Source organism: Ruditapes philippinarum, unplaced genomic scaffold (assembly GCF_026571515.1).
Source record: "Ruditapes philippinarum isolate M1 unplaced genomic scaffold, ASM2657151v2 ctg925_1_1_1_1, whole genome shotgun sequence".
Lineage (NCBI taxonomy): Eukaryota > Metazoa > Mollusca > Bivalvia > Venerida > Veneridae > Ruditapes > Ruditapes philippinarum.
Genome location: NW_026855000.1, coordinates 9,801 through 33,730, shown reverse-complemented (window position 1 = coordinate 33,730; position 23,930 = coordinate 9,801). Strand labels below are relative to the sequence as shown.

Below are 23,930 nucleotides of genomic sequence, written 5' to 3'. Positions count from 1 at the left end.
TTTGTCATGGCGCGTCTCAAGTCATGCCAACTACATTTAATTTCTGCTGAAGCAACAACCTTTATAACTGTCTTAAATAGACACCTTAAAGATGGCATTGATGAAGGTATAAGTCTTACTGTAATGCTTTTCTGCCAAAAAATTTCTAACATCAGCCAATATCGTAATAAATTGGTAATTTCCGGAACGTTAATTTTCACAATCACTGGTATTCAATAATTTTAACCGATTATAACTGGAAGTCAGTTAATAGCAATAAAGGATAAGTGATTATAAATAATACCCAAGATTTTGAAAAAAAATAATCTGGAAATATCCGATTTGCTTCTTTATTGGATGATGTTATATTTTTTTTGGCGGGAAAGCATTACAGTAAGACTACTTTAAGTCAAAATAAAAAACTCAGCTTTTCTGATGAAGGAAAACAACATTTTACTATCGGTACAACGGTACATTTTCATGACTATGTTGTGAAAATCATTTAATAAATCTTTAGATTTTTAGAAAAAAATGAACAAGTGGCATCTTCCACACTCCTGTAAAACAATACTTTAAAATGAAATGAGCCGTGTCATGACAAAACCAACATAATGGGTTTGCATATGCGCAGTCTGATCAGGATCCATGCTGTTCGCTATCACTTCTCTACTTGTTATAGGGTTCATAAGCGAACAGCATGACTCCTGATCAGGCTGGTCTGGATCCATGCTGGTCGCAAACCCATTATGTTGGTTTTGTCGTGACACGGCTCAAATAACAATTGTACATCCTGTAATATTGTTGTAAGAGATGAGAAACTATCACTTTATCAATGGTCCATCTTTACATTTTACCTTTACCAGTTCTAGAAAATGTTTAACATGTTTTAATATTACACCGTGTTTTGCACATCGCAGACTGTCATGTTACGTTTGTTCTCGAGGAATGACACTTGGTAGTTCCAAATGACCTGCTTTAATTATACACTGAAACGTAAGTCACTTGAGTCTCCATGGTAGAACTTCATGTTGTAGAAATCATTTGTTAAGTTTGGCTCTACACACAGGGCAAGTCCCTGACTGAAAATAAATAAAAGAAAAATAACCAAAAGTTCTAACACAAGACTGAAGTATAACTATTTGTTTATCTTAAACAAGCATAAACTTACACATGCTATATTTTCTTAATAATGGTATTAGAATCTGTCTGGTTAGCTCAAGTAAAAGGTAAAGCTTTGGACTGTGAATTGGGTCACCTGGGTTTGATTTCCAGATGGTGCAAGTCTCTTTCATTGTGATTGATCAAGAAATCCTTCACTGTACTTCTGCTCTGGCATATACTTAAGTTTTCAGTTTCTTGCAAAAGTGAAGGCAATTAGTACTGGTATACTGCTTGAACAGCCTGCCTATGAAACGATGCAGTGGCTAAACTGCGCTCTGGTGAATTCAATGCGGCTAACTGCCATGATCCGTTGTGAAAACAACCAAGACAACCACCAAATGTATTAAATTTTAAGGGGCTAAATGTGCAAAAAAGAAAATCAGAGTTAAAGGACTTGTGCCAATAATGTTAGATAATCACAGAAAACAAACTTATGAAGTTTCAATCTATTCTCCTCAGTTGTGATTGAGAAACTAGCTTACACGTAAAAACTTAACCTCAGAGACGCCCACACAGACACTGACAAATGCATATTTGGAACTTTTTTCCATGATCAAGAGGGATATTTTTCTTCAAAAAGAGGGAGATTTTAGAATTTGCATTGAACAAAGAAGGAAGTTCTGACATTAAAAGGTTGGAGATTGATTCAATTTGTGAAAATACTCCTTATTTTAAGAAAAATCTTTGAAAATATGGCTGCAGAAAGAGGGAGTCTCCCGCTTAAAGTGGAAGAGTTCACATGTATGCAAATGGGTGACTGCATTAGCTCAAGTATTCTGCCAAAAGTCGAGCTTAAAAACTTTATTACATAGTACAGTTTTGTTTTTTCCAGTATCTTTTTTTCAACAATTCAAGCTTATGTTTTGGTAGTACCTCGAAGGTAAATCCACCTTATCGGCTTTTCAGTAACAACTAATATCTCCATATGGGACTGAATACTAATCCCATATAATTTCTATATCAGCCGTGAGAGAAAAAAGACACTAGTCTCTATAAAACAACGTGCTTTAAATTATGTTTATTAAAGATATAATTCATTTATAAATATCATTATCTAATATGTAATACATGATTATTTTTTGTTTGAATCATTTTACCTTACTGGAGTCTAATTAATTGTTATTTTTAAAAAGAAATATTTGAAATTTTTTGGACTGCTCTTTTATTATGGATTATAAATCTGTAAAGTACGAGTTTTTTCAAACAAAAAGTGCTGGGGGCGCTAAATAGAGGGGGGGGGGGGGGGGGAGGGCGTTAATTGGAAACAATACGGTATATGCGATCATTGGAAACTTCAAAACATCAAACCGCCATCTATATTCTCCAATAAACCATTCAGAGCAAAGAAAAAATATCCTTCAAATTAAATTATTATGAAAATGAATTAACAACAAATACCTTGATAAGCCAAGCCTGTATACATATAGGATGGAATATATGTTGGCATGGTAACAGTGTCATCAGTTCCTCTACTTCACATAGACAAAGACATATCGGACATGATGGATGTTGATCTGAAAAATGAATAAATCAAGTACATGAAATATTTAACATTGGCTTTTGATTTTTACATGTTTTAATGAAAAACACTGAAAAGGTTAACTAAGAATACATAGAAAACACATGCCCTTACAGTTACTCATTAATAGGTATTATGGGTTTACTATTATCTTAAAGATTTGGGTTGCTGATCATCTCAGTATAACAGGGACAGTTGGGGCTTACATAATCCCCACTTTTATCCCCCTTTTATGCCAGTCATGATAGCTAGAATCTTTGTGAGAGGTAGTCGCCTCAATTTCGCTTTTTACCTGTTTACCCATGGTCAATTATGTTTACCAAGAAGTGAGGAGGGGTTATGGAATCCTCAATTTATTTTTTTATTTTTATTTTTTTTTGGGGGGGGGGGGGGGGGTTATGTTGCGCTAACACTAACTAAAGGTCATATGGTAACTTCCAAACTTTATTGGTGAAGGAAGGCCTAAGGCTTCCCTCCAGGCATTACTTCAGACATAAACAGGCACCTGAGTAGAACCACTGATATTCTGTAAGCTAGCTGAATAGCTTCCTCATATGAAAGAATCTAAGAAGTCCCTGACAGGGCTCAAAGGCATAGCCGTGAGGAGCTAGAGATTTAAAGTAAACAACCTTAACCACAGACGCCTCACATAATTTGTAAGACAATGTTTTGGACAATAATCTTGCTCTATATGGGATTCAAACCCACCATAAGACACTACAGCCATTTTCATGCCATAAAATAAACTTAAACTTCATAGACTTCTGAGCCAAACATTCCTTTAAAGCAATTTGTCAGCCAAAAACTGCATATATAAGTATAGATTTATCTTGATAATATGTGCACTTCAGCCACTTATACATGCATATATCACTTACCAATATGAGATAAAGTAAGAGGAATTGTGGGTAGGTTTTCGATCACAATCTGTGGGGCCGGTGGTGCAGCCTGTTCACTCAATAACTCGGGTTGTACTGCCAACATCTGCTGTATCACGTCCTAATGATAAAATATGATAATGTAACAGTATATTGTGTAAGATGTTTACTTTTTGGCCTATGTAGAAATATTTTAACATATTTATAAAATGCAGCTTTAGATATCTTTCCATTTAAGTCACTTTGTGTCCCTGTTGATCTATGTAAAAATTCAAATTTTAGCTTTCCTCAGCATACATGTAGGTCCTTTAAGGAGCTTCTTATTGGAAAAATTTATTTCAACCCTCTATTACCTGGACAGCTTACAGGTCACGCCCCAACCAGCTTTAAAACTTTTAAGACAAGTTAAATTAAGTAAAAACAGGCCATAATTCAGTATAAATCTATGCCAGAGTTTCAAAATTTGGACCATAACCTAAAGCCATGATCCTGAAAAAATGTGAACGCTTTCCCTAGTTTTGAAGATTGATGTTGCATGCAAAACATTGACAGTTACTACACAAAGAACTATATAACTCTGTCATAATCCATGCAAGAGTTACATGTATAGGCTCTAAAAAGTGACAAACATTTCTATTTTAAGTAACAGTGACCTTAACCTTGAACCTAGATCGATCTGATTAAATTTCAGATCTACTTATTTTAAGTTATTTCTTGCATGTAGATTTGATTACCACCATATTTGTTTTGCTTTCACTGTGATTCAGATTTTCCTAGAATGCTATTTAGCCATGCAATCAAACCGTCCTGTACAGATAGGAATTGAACAAAATATCATAATATCGCTGCCTGTGAGAGTAAAACAGAAAAAAAAATTGAAACAATAAACTGAAAAAATAGACTAAATCTATAACAGGCATGATTGTTTTGCCAGTTTACCTGCTGGCTATATGGACAACGTCATGTTTGTTCTCGAAATCAAGAAAATTACCTAAATTACCTTAAAATTAGAAACCACCAACATCGATGCCTTATTATGTAGAATACATGTACTTCCATTATTCTTTGAAAAGTCAAGCAAAAAATTTAAACAACAATAGGACCATGATGGCCCCTGATTTCTAGATTGCTCACTAAAGATCAATCCTGGTGACCTACCATGACATCATGGACATTGGTGGATTATCAACAATTAACCAGTTCACTCATTAAATACTCACCTCTAACATCAAAGACAATGGTCGACTATCAACAATTAACCAGTCAAGCTCATTGTTAGATCTGTCCAGCAGAAAATCATAGTCCTCTAGAAACATGGCTGATCTGAAACATATTAACACATTATTCATACACAATGTTTACGACTGAAACAATATCAGGGGTATATATCTGTAAGAATGGAGTGTAGGACAAAAACCCTCCCTTAACAAGAGCGATCAGTAATCACATGTGTCGCCTCATGATGGCAAATTTCATGTTGGGACAAAGTTTGTGACAGACGGACAGTGCACAACTAGACTTGGTACTGATCATTCCTGTAAAGTTTGGATAAAATTGCACCAGTAGTTTATGAGGAGTAGTCCGGACAAGCTTTTGTGTATCTGGCAACACACAGAAAATACACCTTTTTATCAAAGGGCCATAACTCGGCCAAAAATCATTCAACCGGAAAACCCGTGCAATATGCGCAAGGACTTGAGCTACAGATCAATCCTGTAAAGTTTCATTGAAATTGCTTTAGTGGTATAAGAGAAGTAGTCCAGACAAACTTTAAAAATAACAAGAGCTGTCGGTAGGACAGCACGCTCGACTATTCTAAGTGCTTGATAGTAAAAGAGCCTTTATAATGTTAAATTTTTTAAGTTCACAAAAGAGCTAATTTTTTTCATAAATTCATGTTATAGGCCTTAGAGAGAGTCTAATTATACAGTATTGGCTTGACTATTCGGAAGGTAATGTCACAAGGGTGTTTAATTGAGTAAAATAATACTAATTACCTATGAATACATAAATTTGACAGAAAAGGTACAAAGGCTTGTAATTAAGATGTTTTATCAAGTTAATCACTGCTTTATTATTAAGAATGCATAAAATTGTCCCCAAAAAGGTACAAACCCTTCAGTAGTTATTGAGATAAAAGCTTACAAGCAAAACTTTACCATGAATTTTTAAGTTGAAAAAGGGGAGAAAAATCAGCCTAAATGCAAGATAGAATTATGGATCATTGTCAGTGACCTACAATTATGACCCTAAATGCATATGTGAAGTTTTAAATAAATATCTTTAATAGTTATTGAGATATGTAAAACTATCATGTTAACATTAACCAAGAGACTAAGTAGAAAAGGGGATATGAATCAGCCTTAATGCAAGATAGAGTTATGGAACTTGGTCAGTGACATACAATTATGACCCTCCAATTATGACCCTAAGTGCATGTGTAAAGTTTCAAGTAAATATCTTTGAAGACCTTTAACCTTTAACCAAAATTTCTAAGTTTCAAAGGGGCAAATAATTCTGCAAATATTGCAGGCAGAGTTATGCAATTTTGCAAACTGATAAACATTGTTACTATAAAAGAGTATTTTAAATTTCAATTGAATATCTCAAGCAATAATTAAGATATTTGACTTTACAAAAAAAACTTTAACCAAAATTTCTAAGTTCCAAAGGGGTATAATTCTGTCAATATTGTAGGCAGAGTTATCCAACTTGTCAATCTGATGTACCTTGTTACTATAAATAAGTATTGTAAGTTTCAATTGAATATCTCAAGCAGTAATTGAGATATTTGACTTTACAAAAAACTTTAACCAACGCAGACGCCGACGCGGACGCTGACGCCGGGGCGACTAGAATAGCTCTCATATTCTTCGAATAGTCGAGCTAAAAGTTATTAAAGGGCCATAACTCTGCCAAAAATCATTGAACCAGAAAATGCTGACAATATGCACAACTAGACTTGGTACTGATCATTCCTGTAAAGTTTGGATGAAATTGCACCAGTAGTTTATGAGGAGTAGTCCGGACAAGTTTTGTGATGGACAGACGGACGGACGGACAGACAGATGGACTGACAGACAACGGAGAAATGATCCCTCTATGTCGCCACTACTCCGTAGAGGCGACACAAAAATGACAGCGCAAACAAAAGTCCTCCTGTGAAAATAAAGATCCTTGCAAAGTGTGAAATGATGATTTACAAATTAACCAGGCAATCATGTGCATGGGATTGGACACCTATGTCGCTTACATCACTCAACCTCTTATGATATTAAATTACCTTAAATTGTGCATGAACTGAAACATTGTAGAATATATTGTTGTTAATTTAATTTTAATTAATTTGTTTATTGGTTATTCCAAGTGACCTCCCTTTCAGTCCTATTTATAGTTACGAATTCTATGAATTTAAATAGAAATCGAAAGTAGGATGCGGACGGTGTTGATATTGTGTAAAAAAGCTTTGAAGATCATTGGAAATCATCCGAGTAACCGAGTTATTGATTGGAAAAATGAACAAGTACTTGAGTATTAGTTTTGGTATTGGTTACCATCCCTAAAATTCACTATATTTAAATATCATACTGACAAGTTAAACAAGAGGGCCATGATGGCCCTGAGGTCGCTCACCTGTATATAGCCCCCCCCCCCCCCCCCCCCCCCCCCCCCCCCCGGCCCAATTTTTACCCAAGGACTTTTATTTGTTTATTTGAACAGACTTGGTAGACACCCATAAGAAGATGTTTCATGCAAAACATCTAAGTTCTAGCTCATTGGGTTTTTTAAAAGAAGATTTTTTTAAGTTTTTACTATACACATAGAGTAAAAAACAATGACACCCCTCGGGCAGGGCCAGTTTTGACCCCTGGGCTTTTATTTGAACAAACTTTGTAGATATTTACTTAAAGATGTTTCATGCTTAATATCTAAACTCTAGTTATTTGGGTTTTTTCAAAGAAGATTTTTAAGTTTTTGCTATGTATATAAGGAAAATCAATGACCCCGGGGCGGGGCCAGTTTTGACCCCAGGGCTTTTATTTGAACATACTTGGTAGACACCCATTAGAACATGTCTCATGCTAAATATCTTAGCTCTAGCTCTTTGGGTTCTTTAAAAGAAGATTTTATAAGTTTTTACTATATGCATATAAGGAAAATCAATGACCCCTGGGGAGGGGCCAATTTGGACCCCAGGGGTTTTATTTGAACAAACTTGGTAGACATTCACTAGAAGATGTTTCATGCCAAATATATAAGCTTTAGCTCTTACAGTTCTTTAAAAGAAGATTTTTTTAAGTTTTTACTATATGCATATAGGGAAAATCAATGACCCCCTGGGGCGGGGCCAATTTTGACCCCAGGGCTTTTATTTGAACAAACTTGGTAGACATTTACTAGAAGATGTTTTATGCCAAATATCTAAGCTCTAGCTCTTACAGTTCTTTAAAAGAAGATTTTTTAAGTTTAAACTATATGCATATAGGAAAATCAATTACCCCCCAGGGCGGGGCCAATTTTGACCCCAGGGCTTTTATTTGAACAAACTTGGTAGACATTCACTAGAAGATGTTTCATGCCAAATATCTAAGCTCTAGCTCTTTGGGTTCTTTAAAAGAAGATTTTTTAAGTTTTTACTTTATGCATATAGGGAAAATCAATGACCCCCTGGGGCGGGGCCAATTTTGACCCCAGGGCTTTTATTTGAACAAACTTGGTAGACATTCACTAGAAGATGTTTCATGCCAAATATCTAAGCTCTAGCTCTTACAGTTCTTTAAAGGAAGATTTTTTAAGTGTTTACTATATGCATATAGGGAAAAATCAATGACCCCCCAGGGGGGCCAATTTTGACCCCAGGGCTTTTATTTGAACAAACTTGGTAGACACTCACTAGAAGATGTTCCATGCCAAAAATCTTAGCTCTAGCTCTTACAGTTCTTTAAAAGAAGATCTTTTAAGTTTTTACTATATGCATATAGGGAAAATCAATGACCCCCCGGGGGCGGGGCCAATTTTGACCCCAGGGCTTTTATTTGAACAAACTTGGTAGACACTCATTAGAAGATGTTTCATGCCAAATATCTAAGCTCTAGCTCTTAGGGTTGTTTAAAAGAAGATATTTAAAGATTTTTCTTTCGGTTGCCATGGCAACCAGAGTTCTGCATGGAATTAAATTCTTTGAACAATTTTTAAAGGTGACCACCAAAGGAACATTCCTGTGAAGTTTGGATGAAATTGGCTCAGTGGTTTATGAGGAGATGTCATTTAAAGCAAAAGTTTACGGACGGACGACGGACGACGGACGGACGACGGACGGACGGACGGACGGACGCCGGACGAAAAGCGATCACAAAAGCTCACCCTGTCACTTTGTGACAGGTGAGCTAAAAATATAAGTCAAAGTCATATTTTGTTGGCCATATACATAAATGTTGATATTCATTCAATAAACAAAATAAAATCACTGTAGTCAACTTTCAACAATTAATTATTTATAACTTTAGACATTGGATATTCTAATTCTATTGAAATAGAACAGTATTTATACACTAACATTTTTGGACATGATGTAAGAGAAAGCAGACAAGTTTGATTCAGAAAAACTTCTTGAAAATTAATATTGGATACTAGTACATCTATATTCAAATATCTAAAACCAATATTCCAACATACAAATCCATATTTGTTCCCAACTTATTTTAAAACGATGTACCTTTTTGCTTCCAAATTTTCCCTTCCAAAATGCCTTAACTAATATCTTTGTACCCTACAACTACATCTCCCATCAACCTTATCTCCCTCCCATGATTCCTTCTCTCTTGGACTGATAAAAACTAAACACTAAACATACCTGAATCCTGTACTAGACTCCGTATCAGTTTGACCTGAAGCTGAACTTTCTAGGTCATATGGAAATCCCATATCCTCTGTGTATAACCTTGGGGGCAAAAGGTCAAGGTTACTGGTGCCATAACTGTGTTGCCGTAGCAACTGACAATGTTCACATTCACACTCAAACTCATCATCTGCCTCTATGCTATCATCTGATGACTTTGACCTTGACCCAGATTCATCTGACCTTGATGACCTTTGCATGAAATTTGGAAGTACAGAACTGTCAGTCTAAAGAGAAAATAAAAGAATATTTTAATTAAAGATCCTGTATGTTGTGATCAAAGTGGTTTACCACACTCAGTGAAATTATATATTATTATGCAAAACATTATTATGCAAATAAAACAATTTTCAAACATTGAATAATATGTAAAATATGTACCGCAAATATGTGTGCATATTATACGTAATCATTAAAAAATATATGCATTCATTTCTTATTGTAAAATTTGACATAAACTTTATAGAAAATAAATTTTTAATTACCTCCCTTTATTTACATGAAACATTTAATTCTGTAATATCTTTATAAATAATGCTTTATGGAACCTACAATATTGATAAATCTTAACTTGAGCATCATATTTATGATTTAAACCATAAGAAAATTGTGTTACAGTATCTTTAATTGATTACTGCAAAATCATTATCAATTGTGGAGCACTAATTTTCATGGTTTTCATGGATATGTCAATCCATGAAGAGCCAATGAAATTTCATTTTGTCTGCTGTAAAATTATTTTGCATCACATTACTTATATTTTACCTTTTTGAGAAACAAACAGGCCACATATTTAAGAACCCTGGCATGAAAATGTTCTTTGTGACAAAACCATGAAATTTCATCCCAAAGAAATAGTGAATTCACAGTATATTATATTTTTTCCAACATTTTACAACTAATTCTTTCCCATGTTAGTTTTAAAGACCCCCTTAAGCTTAGAAATGTAAATATATTTTTTTTTCTCAAATTAATTAAAATGTCCTATAACGACTATTAAAATGATTCTCATGTGCCATAAGGCTGTGCAATCTTACGTTTTTTCAATTATGTACAAATGTACATTGTAGTATTATGTATTGAAATCAAGATATCCCTTTGTTTACATTTTGCTACCTTTATCACAAACTATTTCATATTCAACGTTATTTTCTCCATGTTATTAGAGTCTCACACGTCCTAATCTATTATTACAACTTTATAAAACACTCAAACCCACAGCAGAGAGGGGCAAGTGGTTTGAAGTCAATGACATTAACCACTTGGCCGCAGATCTCCCCTTAACAGCTATAATTCATGTACTGATAATTCATGTACATGGATTTATGGCGATATGAGTAATAATTATTATAAGTAAGTATATTTAGTGCAGTGTAGTTAGAATTGATTAAATGGGTTTTACCTCACACTGACACAGTATAGGTCATTTAGCGACGTTCCAGCTTTACTGGTGGAGGAAGACCTCAGGTGCCCTTCCGTGCATTATTTCAGGCACGAACGGGCACCTGAGTAGAACCACTGACGTTCCATAATCTAGCTGGATAGCTTCCTCACATGAAATAATCCAAAGTCCCTGACGGGTAGTTAGAAAGGATGGACAAACTGCATATTACTACAGTGGAACCTCTAATCCGAACTCATCCGGACCAGAAGAAAAGTTCGGATTAGAAAGGTTTCCAGATTAGAAAGGTTTCCGAATTAGAAGGTTTTTTTACATGTTTTTTCATGTTACATGTATTTGCAAAATAGTTTAAAGAAAGAAAACGGGAATGCATTTGAAATTGCAATTTAGATATTTTATTTTTGCAGTCTCTTATTGTTCATTTTATTACATGTGAATGCAAAAATAAAGAAATAAAGATAAACAAGCAATTATCATAGTATTGCAAGCAATACATAAGTCCCCTACCGGTAAGAGCCCAAGCAACATTCTGAAGGGCCATTCACTAAGGTTCCTATTTTAAGTAAATTTGTTGAAAAAGTTCTTTAAAAGTGATCACAGGAAACAGTTTTTATGTACAGACAGACAGACTGAAGGACACTCTAAAGTTATTTTTTAAACATCCCTGTTATCAAAATATAACATTTTTAAAATCCTATCATGATTGAAGAAGTTGGAGTAAAAATTACCAATTTCTCAAAAAAAAGTCTAAGTTCAAAAGTGGCATAATTCTGGAAATAGTCTTGCTAGAGTATTAAACACTCACAAATGTTGAGTGACAATAAGAAACATTTATATGAAGTTTGAAGTAGATACATTCAGAAAAAGAAGTTATTAAAAAAAACAATGTTTTTTTTTCATGAAAATTTTAAGTTCAAGGGAGGTAATTCTGATAAATTTTGTGCTAGAGTTGTAAACCTTGTCACATATGATGTGGTTGATGACAAGCAACTTATATTTAAAGTTTGAAGAAAATACCTTAAGAAATAAAGAACTTATAGTGAAAAAACTTAAAAACTAGAATCAGAAATCTTGAAATTCAGTCTATTTGTTGCCATAGCAACCAGAATTTTCAACATAGGAAGATAAGGAAAGGATGTGCATAATTTCCATACTGCCATCTACCCATATGTCAAGTTTCATAAACATATTTTCAGTAATTTTTGTGTTATCACTGGATCCAGGTTATGTGTAAAATTTGCCATATTTTCAGTGTATTTGTTGCCATAGCAACCAGAATTTTCAACATAGGAAGAAAAGAAAAAGACGTGCATTATCTCCATACTGCCATCTATTCATATATCAAGTTTCATAAAAATATTTTCAGTACTTTTTGCGTTATAATGGGATCCAGATTATGTGTAAAATTTGCCATATTTTCAGTCTATTTGTTGCCATAGCAACCAGAATTTTCAACATAGGAAGAAAAGAAAAAGACGTGCATAATCTCCATACTGCCAGCTATCCATATATCAAGTTTCATTAAAATATTTTCAGTACTTTTTGCGTTATCGCGGGATCCAGTTTTGTGGACGGACGGACTGACGGACGGACAGACGGACGGACGTACCAAAATTTGATGTTTATGAGGCAAATGAGCTCATAAACACCACCTGGACCAATGTCCATAAGCAAAATAAGCTCATAAAAACAAAAAAAAACTCTTAATTTTAAATTTTATGAGTTTATGTTCTTTATTTAACTACGGAATGAAGCTCATAATAATCAAATGTTGGCTCGGACGGACGGACGGACGGACAGACGGACGGAGGGTAAACCTAAAGTCCCCTCCGGTAAACCGGTAGGGGACTAATAAATAAATAAGCAAAAATATTATGCCCTAAAGGGTAAGTTAACCAACGATGTTAAACAGGAGGCCGAGACATGATTAAATATTCGTACCAGCATTTGTCAATTGTTGTTTAGTGTTTACTCTTATCCGATTTAGCGACTATCCGAATTTACTGACAATTTCCATTAATTTTCATTGCTTAATCACGTATCATTGAATGCATTACAAAGGATTAAAAATATCAACCAATCTGTCATTAAATTCTACCCTTCGGAAATTCCATGATTCACTTATATTTTGTCACACGAAATGTCTGGAATTTGAAATTTGCTTACTTTTCAACACATGGAAATATCTACTTATACAGTATGATCTACTTGAAAATTTCAGGGAGATTAAGTAAAATAAAGAATTTTATAGCTTACACTTGTGTCAGTATCATCGTCGCCAAGGAGACGGTTAAAGCTGTCATTTAGTGTCCTCATACCCGGGTAATCTGGGTCATCTTCAAAACTCGTCTCCGAGGAACCAACTATATTCCCGTAAAAATCTTTATCTTCAACCCGATTGGTCCTGGCTTCCCTTGTTCCTGAACTACAGTTCAGCATTCCAATACAGTTTCTACTAAGTCTTTCTGAATTATCACCGGCACTGGTCCCTTCATGGCAATTCAGAGGTATTCTTACATCAGGGCTAAATCCACTTGTATCACATATATCAGGCATAACACCACTATAATTGTCTGTAACATCTCTTTGCCTAGCGCTCCTCTCCTTTCCAATGTTATCAAATTTAGTTTCACCGTCTTCATCTATAAATGGAATGTCGATCTCTCTAACTAAATCCATCAAGCCAGAACATAGATCTATTTTTGAATCGGATTTCACAATAAACGGATCTTCCAAGGTGTTCTCAAAATCTTCTACCATATCATACGACTCATATCTTTTATCAATACCACTTTTATCACTTTCCTCAAGCCTTCTTTTCCAATTACTTTTGTCTTTATTAAATTTCTTAAGGTTCTTTTCATCTCTTTGGGTTTGTTTTCGTTTTTCTACCAAACTATTTTTAGATGACTGTAAATGTTTGTCTCCAGTTATTGAATAACCTAATTCAGTATTTTTTTCCCTCGATGCTTTCACCTTTGTATTGTTTAGAGTGACCTCCCCTGTATTGTTTAGAGTGACCTCCACTGAACTATTGGAATTAGTGGTATCATGACTTGTCTGCCCTTGGTCAGCAGACGTACTTTGAAGCCTGTTTCTAAAACTCTCGGGAAGGTATGGGATAGCATGATGTAGAGTTAACAAAGCCTCGTATGTCGAGTCTCTTATTTCTTGACTACCTCTTGAACCTGAATACGTCAAAATAAAATTGATGAGTTACAATAAAAGGATATTGAATGAGTGTACAAATGTAAGTTCAATACTGAATTTATTGCATGAGTTGAATAAAATTATATTATACGAGCCTATGGCAAGCATAATATTTTGTCATTGTCAATAAATTTAGTAATGAACTTATTAGATTTTAATATTCTATTTATCACATACCCAAAATAGAGACAGTGAAATAAGAGTCATTTTTCATTGAAGCGCCTATAGTATAACGCTAACGTTTAGCGCGTCTTTACACTATGTTTGCATAGCGCTAATGTCATGTCACTTCAAAATATATGCACGGCCTTGCAATACTATTTTTACAGAGTTGCAAAATATGCACGCGTATGAGATAAAATATCATTATCAATTTCATAAGTGAGTCTGACAATGTTAATACAAAATTCAAAATGAAGAAATATAAATTTTGCATATGTCTCCCTTTAAAATTTTATACATATCAATTACAATTTGTTGTTATAAATTACTAAATTTACATTTTTTAGTTTCAGTAAGATTGTCTTATTTCTAAAAAATTAAATTGTTTAAACCTACGATCTCCTCAATAATTATACTGTTAACAGAAAATACTAAAAATATAAAAACTGATAAAAAAACAAACAAAAAAAACATGATGCAGTAATAGATTTTAGTAAATAAAGGGAGGCAACATACATTGTAATCTCCCTTTGTAAGATATATAAACTTATACATCAAGGATTTTGAATGAGTCAGTGTGGCCTTTGATCTTAGGCAGCCCAAAACTACTCTGCATATCGTCAAAGTAATATTAAGATTTCCTCCAAATATTTTAAATTTCCTACAATCAGTTTAAAAGGTACAGAACTGTCACAAAACTTTGAATGTGACCTTAACCCAAGGAAACCCAAACCTGTGCTCTACACATTGTCTCCATTATGGTTAACATTTCTGCCAAGTAATTTCAATTTCCTTCAATCGGGCAAATCAAAACATACAGACTGGACAAAAAAAACCCGCTAACAGATGGCAGGGCAGACTGACAAACAGGAGCATAACATTATATGCCGAAATTGTTCGGTTTTCTGGCACGTAAATATATCCAATACCTTTATTGGTGTTCTGGAAATTGCTTTAATCACCAGATTCTACAGTGTAAAATAATTATTTGAATTTACAGAAGTTTTTAATAAAAATACCAAATACCTGTATCGGTGCTTTTGGAATTACTTTGACCACTGGATGAACGTGGTTTCCGTGATTTGGCTCTTCTTACTATTTCACCATACTCTGGATCTAGGAGAAGAATATTCAAGTACAGTTTAACAAGTAATTCAAGGCCTGTAAAGACACAGTATGCGTCGAAAAAAGGAAAAAATTCCATTTCTTTCGAAGGGGCAAACCTGTGCAAACATGAATTTATTTTATAACATTTTAATAGTGGTTTTAGAGCATGTTAGATACATACAGAATACTCTATGAGTGTAGGTTTAATACTAAATTAATTAAACATGTTGAATTAAATCATATTATGCAAGCCTCAAGCGGGCATAATATTGTTTTATTCAACCAATTCAGTAAATTTAGTATTGAATCTACACGAACATAATATTCTATTTATCACATATCCAAATGAACAGTAAACTGTATAAAAAAAGAGTCATTTTTCATTGATGCTCCTAAAGTGTAATGCAGGCTGTCCAACACCTTCTGACAAAAAATTATGACAAATTTTAGGGCTATTTCTAAGAAATAGTCTTTTGGTCTTTGGTCAAAGCTCATCTGGAGCTCTGACTGAATTAGCTCTGACTGAAAGATGATGAATGTCACATAGAAATTTTCCCTTGTCCCTTGGATAAACCAGCAACCCTAGATTACAAACCCCACACTCTTCCTACTGTGGTAAGCCAGTTCTACAAAATGTAGTTAACTAAATACAGTGGAACCTGTCTAATCCGAACTCATCCAGACCAGAAGAAAAGTTCGGATTAGAAAGGTTTCCGGATTAGAAGATTTTTTTTTTTACATGTGTGAGGTGAGCCAGTTCTAGTTAACTAAATATTTATTTATATCTTGAAAATTCTGCAAAATCACTGTTACTAATTATACATTTTTTTTGTTTATGTTAACTTTCTACATACCAATGTACAAGTCTTAATACCATATTGAACCAATTTACATTAAGTACAATGTAAAAAGCTGGCAAATCAAAAAATGGATTGGCAGTAATTTAAGACTTGAACTACTGACCCTTACCTAAAACATATTCAAATTCTTCCTCCCCCTCCGATGATGATGGTATTTCATTATCAAGAATTCCGATCCATTTCTCTTTGTCTAGCCCTGTTTTCTTCTTCGATTGGTCTGATTTTAAACAGTCATTCTTTGTAGACTCCTTATTTGACTTTTGCTGTTTCAAATGTCTATGTGATTTTGATTTATGCTTACATTCAGGTGCTTTTTTAGCCTTTGCTCCTTTCTGACACTTACAATTAGTTGGATTTTGTGTCTGTGTGCCTCGACACTTTTGATTCGTCCAAATATTATTATCTGAACTCTGATTTGTTAAAGTGTTATCAGCCGACCAATCAGAAGTCGACTTACAAGTGTCAGTTGAACTCTCAGGCCAAGCATCACTTGATGATGCATCAAAACTTTTTGAACTTTTCATCCCACCTTGACTTACTCTGTTACTGCCATTTTCCTTTCCAAATCCAAAATATCTCAGAAATGACTTTGACCTTGGCATAACAGATTCATCTTTAAAACTTTCAGACCCTTGAAGGTTATTTCTCTTTTTAACCAACTGAATATTTTCAGATTTTCTTTTCACGCCATTTTCTTGTTTTTTTACACGCTCAAAGCTATTCTTAGTCCTCTCCTCTTGTCTAAATCCAAGTTTTTCCGCGATATATTTTCTAAGCGCAAGACCTGATTTCTTCCATCGTTCCCTTGCAGACAAATACTCTTGTTCTTTCTCTTTAGAGAGTTTACCAAACTCCTGAAACCTTATACCATCAAACTTTTCTCCACTGCAATCACTTAATGGAAACTTTAATCCATTACATGAGTTTACATTTGTTACGTTATTATAATTAATGCAAGCACTATTCAATTCTGTATCAGTATCTTCAAACTTTGGAGATTTCGTCTGTATTTGCTCAACTCCTTCAAGAAAATAAATCTCGTCTACACTGTTTTTTGCTTTATAATCAGTCATATTTAAGTTATCGCTAAAACATCTTGCTGTTGCTACACCAGGTTTTTCCACTGCATTATGATTTTTAACACTCTGCAATGTAAATGCGGAACTGGATTTGTCTACCCTTCCTTTCTTAGCTTTACCGGCATTTCCGTCCCGGCCTCTTGTCTTTGGTTTGGCCCCACCATAACCTTCAGCCATTGTTAATCTAAAAAACAATTTTAAAAATAAAATGAACTAGAAATGTGTCCATAGGACACGGATGCCCCCACACGCCACTGTTCTGTCAATCTTATGACTCTAGGTCAAATATTTTTTGGACTACATGTGCCACAAGTTGAAAACTAAAAATCAACAAAGGGCAATAATTCTGTAAAATTTGGTCGCAGCAAAAATTCCTTCCTTTACTACCATCTACACATTAAGGTTGTTAATCCCTGGAAGTTTAAGTAAAATCTGCCATCCGGTTTAAGAGGAGTTGCGTTCACAAAATTTCTACATTATTAGTATATATTGAAAAAATCACCATAGGGCCATAATTCTGTTAAATTTGGTTGCTGCAAAAATTCCTTCCTTTACTGCCATCTACACATTAAGGTTGTTCATCCCTGGAAGTATAAGCAAAATCTGCCATCCGGTTTAAGAGGAGTTACATTCACAAAATTTCTACAGAGTATATAGTGAAAAAATCAACAAAGGGCCATAATTGTGTAAAATTTGGTCGCAGCAAAAATTCCTTCCTTAACTACCATCTACACCTTAAGGTTGTTCATCCCTGTAAGTTTAATCAAAATCTGCCATCCGGTTTAAGAGGAGTTGCGTTCACAAAATTTCTACATAGTATATAGTGAAAAAATCAACAAAGGGCCATAATTCTGTTAAATTTGGTTGCAGCAAAAAATCCTTCCTTTACTATCATCTACACATTAAGGTTGTTAATCCCTGTAAGTTTAAGCAAAATCTGCCATCCGGTTTAAGAGGAGTTGCGTTCACAAAATTTCTACATAGTATATAGTGAAAAAATCAACAAAGAGCCATAATTCTGTTAAATTTGGTCGCAGCAAAAAATCCTTCCTTGACTGCCATCTACACATTAAGGTTGTTTATCTCTGTAAGTTTAATCAAAATCTGCCATCCGGTTTAAGAGGAGTTGCGTTCACAAAATTTCTAAATAGTATATAGTGAAAAAATCAACAAAGGGCCATAATTCTGTTAAATGTGGTCGCAGCGAAAATTCCTTCCTTTACTACCATCTACACATTAAGGTTGTTCATCCCTGTAAGTTTAAGCAAAATCTGCCATCCGGTTTAAGAGGAGTTGCGTTCACAAGATTTCGGGACGTACGGACGGACGGACTGACGGACGGACGGACAAGTGCAACGCTATATGCTCCCACATTGTGGGGGCATAAAAATTAGAAAAATTAAAACCAATGCACATCTTATAATGAGAAAAGAGCTGAACAATGTTTGGTCAACTAGAAATGTGTCCATAGGACACGGATGCCCCCACACGCCACTGTTCTGTCAATCTTATGACTCTAGGTCAAATATTTTTTGGACTACATGTGCCACAAGTTGAAAACTAAAAATCAACAAAGGGCCATAATTCTGTTAAATTTGTATATAATGAAAAAATCAAAAAAGGGCCATAATTCTGTTAAATTTGGTTGCAGCAAAAATTCCTTTCTTTACTACAATCTACACATAAAGGTTGTTCATCCCTGGAAGTTTAAGCAAAATCTGCCATCCGGTTTAAGAGGAGTTGCATTCACAAAATTTCTACATAGTATATAGTGAAAAATCAAACAAAGGGCCATAATTCTGTAAAATTTGGTCGAGCAAAAATTCCTTCCTTTACTGCCATCTACACCTGAAGGTTGTTCATCCCTGTAAGTTTAAGCAAATTGCCATCCGGTTTAAGAGGAGTTGCGTTCACAAAATTTCTACATAGTATATAGTGAAAAAATCAACAAAGGGCCATAATCTGTTAAATTTGTCGCAGCAAAATTCCTTCCTTTACTACCATCTACACATTAAGGTTGTTCATCCCTGGAAGTTTAAGCAAATCTGCCATCTGGTTTAAGAGGAGTTGCGTTCACAAAATTTCTACATAGTAATCTAGTGAAAAATCAACAAAGGGCCATAATTTGTTAAATTGGTCGCAGCGAAAATTGCTTCCTTTACTACCGATCTACACATTAAGGTTGTTCATCCTGTAAGTTTAAGCAAAATCTGCCATCTGGTTTAAGAGGAGTTGCGTTCACAAGATTTCGGGACGTACGGACAGACGGACGGACGGACGGACAAGTGCAACGCTATATGCTCCCACATTGTGGGGGCATAATAAAAATCGCAAGCAAATATTTCTTACACTTAATGTGAAATTAAATAAATTTCAGAGACAAGTTACATGTAAATGTTTATGAGTTGGCAAAACAAATAATCAAATATTCAAGCAATGTTTACTTTTTTATCTAGCATGAAAACAGGGCAGGGCACACATGTTAAAGGCCAGGGCACTAAAGATTGATGACCCATGCCTTCACATGAGCTAAATTATTTATTTATTTTTTAAAATCAAACATGTAAAAATTAACTAAGATAGAAGAAAAGTAAAAAGATTCAAGATTGCATGTTATATGTGGTAATTCTTATATGTGATTATCATAAATGGCTGATTTTGCTGCATACATGTATATCACTATATTTCTTGAGTTACTATATGAATAGTAACAAGCAGTGTTTTCTTTAGAGAGTTTTTCTGCTTTTTTGACGCAGTTCTTTTGCAATTAATGCGGTAATATTATTGCCATGCATTTTCAGTGACGCATATTTTTGCGAACGTCGTAGTATATATTTTTCCTATAAATAGCATGATTTTCATCAGCTGATCGGTCACATGATTTATCTTAAGACGCTTTAGTGATTATTACATGTTAAAAGCACTCAGATGCTTCAGATTGTGATGTCATTATCCTGGTAAATTCACAATGTCTGCTTCGAAAAAAAGCAGCGAAGATTGACTTCATTCTTCAATAAAGACAATGTTAACGTTGATGGGGCGACAGAATCTACCTTAAACAACTCTGGGCCTATACAAAATGAGGTTTCCCAACCAAATCAATCGGCAAATGCTGAAACAACTGAGTAATCCAAGCAAAATGATAATGCTCCGAAGCGAGTTTTTCGTACAGAGTGACTTGAAAGCAATTTTTAATTGCGTTATGACGGTAATAAAATGACTTGCACAGTTTGTATTACTGAAAATAAAGACCATCCATTCACATCGGGATGCACAAATTTTAGAGTTTCGACATTTAAAAGGCATGTTGCATCATATCAGCATAAGGCTGCACAGGACTCACAATACCTTGTACATTTTTGCCTATATTAAGTTTAAGTGAAGTTATTGTTTAATTTGAAAATATATTTTCATGACCCTTTTTATTTGTAAATATCCCTCGATTTTTTAACAAAAAGGTCAAATAAGACCCCCAAAATTTTTGACATAGAGAAAACACTAAACAGGATTTTTTTGTTTGATTTTTTTTTTTTGGGGGGGGGGGGACGCAACCTAAAATTTCTAAATTATTGTCCATAATAAATGTTTTCATCCTCAAATTTGATATCGATATAATTTATAAAGCTTGATATTAATTTTTGGTCTTTTTGTCTCTAGTTAGGGAGTAGTCCTTCATTGAAAGACATCGCATTTTCTTTTTTTACAGTTTGACGTTTATAGGAAAATGCCAAGCGGATTTGACCCATGTAAATTTGTTGGAAAAAATCTTTAAAAGTGATCTCAAAAAACAGTTTTTATGAACAGACAGACAGACAGACTGAAGGAGACTCTTAAGTTGTTTTTTTTTAAACATCACTGTTACCAAAATACAACATATTTTAGTACAAAATTCTTAAACTTTTCAAGAGGAGATAACTCTTGAAATAACAATGCTAGATTTATGAACATTGATGTGAGTTTTACTTTAAGTTTAAAGATACCATTTATAGTCACAAAGAAGATAAGTAAAAAAAATAACTTTTTTCAAATATAGCATTAACTATAGACTGATAATGTATAGTAAGTAACAAAGATGAAAATTAAAAACAAAAATATAATGTAGGTGTTGATAATGAATGTTTTGAATTTTGAACTTGAAGAAAATCCATGAAGAAATAACAAAGTTAAAGAATAAATAAGAAAAAATCAAAGTTTAAGAAGGAGATAATTCTGGAAATCTGGATCTAGATTTATAAACCTTGTCATATTATTATGATGTGGGATTTTAAAGTAAATCCTATAAGGAATGAAGAAGTTGGAGTAAACAATACCAATTTCTCGAAAAAAATCTAAGTTCAAGGGGGACATAATTCTAGAAATAGTCTTGCTAGAGTATTTAACATTCTCACAAATGTTGAGTGATAATTAGAAACATATCTATGAAGTTTGAAGTAGATACATTAAGAAATAAAGAAGTTATTAAAAAAGACAACATTTTTTTCATAAAAATTCTAAGTTCAAGGGAGGTAATTCTGATAATTTTTGTGCTAGAGTTGTAAACCATGTCAAAGATGATGTGGTTGATGACCAGAAAATTATATTTAAAGTTCGAAGTAAACATCTTAAGAAATAAAGAACTTATAGTACTTTTGCGTATCGAGGGATCCAGTTTTGTGGACGGACTGACAGATAGACAGACAGACGGACGGAGGGTAAACCTAAAGTCCCCTCCGGTTAAACCGGTAGAGGACTAAAAATAGCTTCAAATCTGCGGTTACATCTAAATATTTGGACTAGTTAGTGAGGGTATCACACTACCATTTGAAATAAAATTCCGCAACAACACATAGCACAGTTTTATTGGTTACATAAACTAAGATGTACTCATGCATTTAGAGTGTAAGTCACTGATAATGCCTAAATACTTCAGTGCTGTGTGTTAAGCCGCTTCCAGGTGGATTGAAACTATGGCTGCCCTGATAAAAATAAACTGAAATAGCAGCTTTAATGTATCTATGTTATAAAGGTTAGGGCTAAGTTAGTTAGATAAAACAGGTTGTATAGTACTATAATGTGATTTGATATGTCACAGGTAAAACAATTTTTTATGGCCCAGCATAGAAAAACTGATCACTCCAGGATATTTCTATTTCTACTTTCATATCACTAAAAGTCTATAATTATAAATCTATCTCTGTGAACTGCCAGCAGAAAGACCTGTTACATGATGAAACACATTATTGCAGTGAAATTGATAATGACAACAGTTTAGTGATGTTCCTTTTAGATTTAGTATCATGTAGTTAATTATAGCATTTGTGAATTATCGGGATACGGACAAAAGCCCTCCCCCTCCCCCCCCCCCCCCGAAGAAAGCCCCCTGTCTAAAAATGACAAGGTGGACAAAAGCCCCCCCATGAATTTTCACATAGGACAAAAGCCCCCCCATAAAAAAGTAAATATATACATTATCAATAAACATTAAAACAAATTCATTCATTTTCATTAATTCATTTACACCATATTACTGTATTTTTTTTTTGGGGGGGGGGGGAATCTTTGTCCTACCTTTACTTTTTATGGGGGGGGGCTTTTGTCCTATGTGGAAAATTCATGGGGGGGGCTTTTGTCCACCTTGTCATTTTTAGACGGGGGGGGGGGGTTCGTCCGGGGGGGGGGCTTTTGTCCTACCTCGAATTAATCATCATATCCGAAATGTTCTTTGTCCGAAAAGCACCCAAAATATTAAATGTCCTGCCTCTCTGTCATTTCTATAATCGAAACGATTGCCATTTTATGTATAAAGGTTTTATGGATAATTCTATATACAAATCACTTAAAACATTACCTTATTAATAACAACAAATATACAAAACGTCTATATTTAATATTTACGAATTTAAAACGGTGGCTGTTAGAACTACACACTGTAAAACTTTCATGTGAAATTGAGGTTTAATACCTCTAATATTATTAATCGTTTTGCGCGTATCGTAAGAAAATATTTTTTTTATTACAGCTGATAACCGAACTTATTACTTGAGATATTTTATATCAGCAGCTGATTTAGTTTAATATGAAAAAGGCAAAGCCTCAAAGCGAGGTCGATGTATTTTAAACGTGAAATAGTATTATATATAAGACTATCCAAGACACCCTAAGACACCCCAAGACTATCCCAAGACACCCTAAGACTACCCCAAGACACCCCAAGACTATCCCAAGACACCCTAAGACTACCCCAAGACTATCACAAGACACCCCAAGACTACCCCAAGACACCCCAAGACACCCTGCGTTGTTGTTTGTCCAATTCTTAAAGCCATTTGTTTTTCGACTCGGTTTGAAGACAAATTCTAACAGTCTTGGTTTAAGGTTATTACAGAAATACGTTTTTAGTGAATCGTTCTTTGTCAATTTTTTCCTCAAACTCTGAGGCCTTAGTTTCAAAATCCAAAATGGAGTCTGCATCTATCAAGCCCCCGCTACCAAACAAATCATTCATTAATATGTTTTTTTGTTTAATTTCAACGCCGATTTTGTTTTGAAGGTAATGTTTAACATTGTCTTTTAGATGCTTGGTACACAAATATCTATCAGCTGATGGAAACACTTCTTTAATTGCCTTAGTAAGGGCTTTTTCATCATCTGTACCGAATTCCATATTTTCTGAAATTCTCATTTCAATTGTTACT

General features: G+C 34.3%; 1 protein-coding gene across 1 annotated transcript; it reads right to left on the bottom strand.

The window, feature by feature from the left end:
• Positions 1-415: 415 nt before the first annotated feature.
• LOC132741761 (uncharacterized) lies at positions 416-23,166 on the bottom strand. Its single transcript, XM_060730019.1, has 9 exons — positions 23,084-23,166; positions 16,287-17,440; positions 15,237-15,326; positions 13,095-14,026; positions 9,392-9,663; positions 4,758-4,860; positions 3,538-3,658; positions 2,539-2,654; positions 416-1,058 (listed from the first exon to the last, which is right to left on the bottom strand). The coding sequence occupies exons 2-9, from the start codon at positions 17,431-17,433 to the stop codon at positions 1,017-1,019; spliced, it is 2,823 nt and encodes a 940-aa protein (XP_060586002.1). The 5' UTR covers positions 17,434-17,440; positions 23,084-23,166; the 3' UTR covers positions 416-1,016.
• Positions 23,167-23,930: the final 764 nt, after the last annotated feature.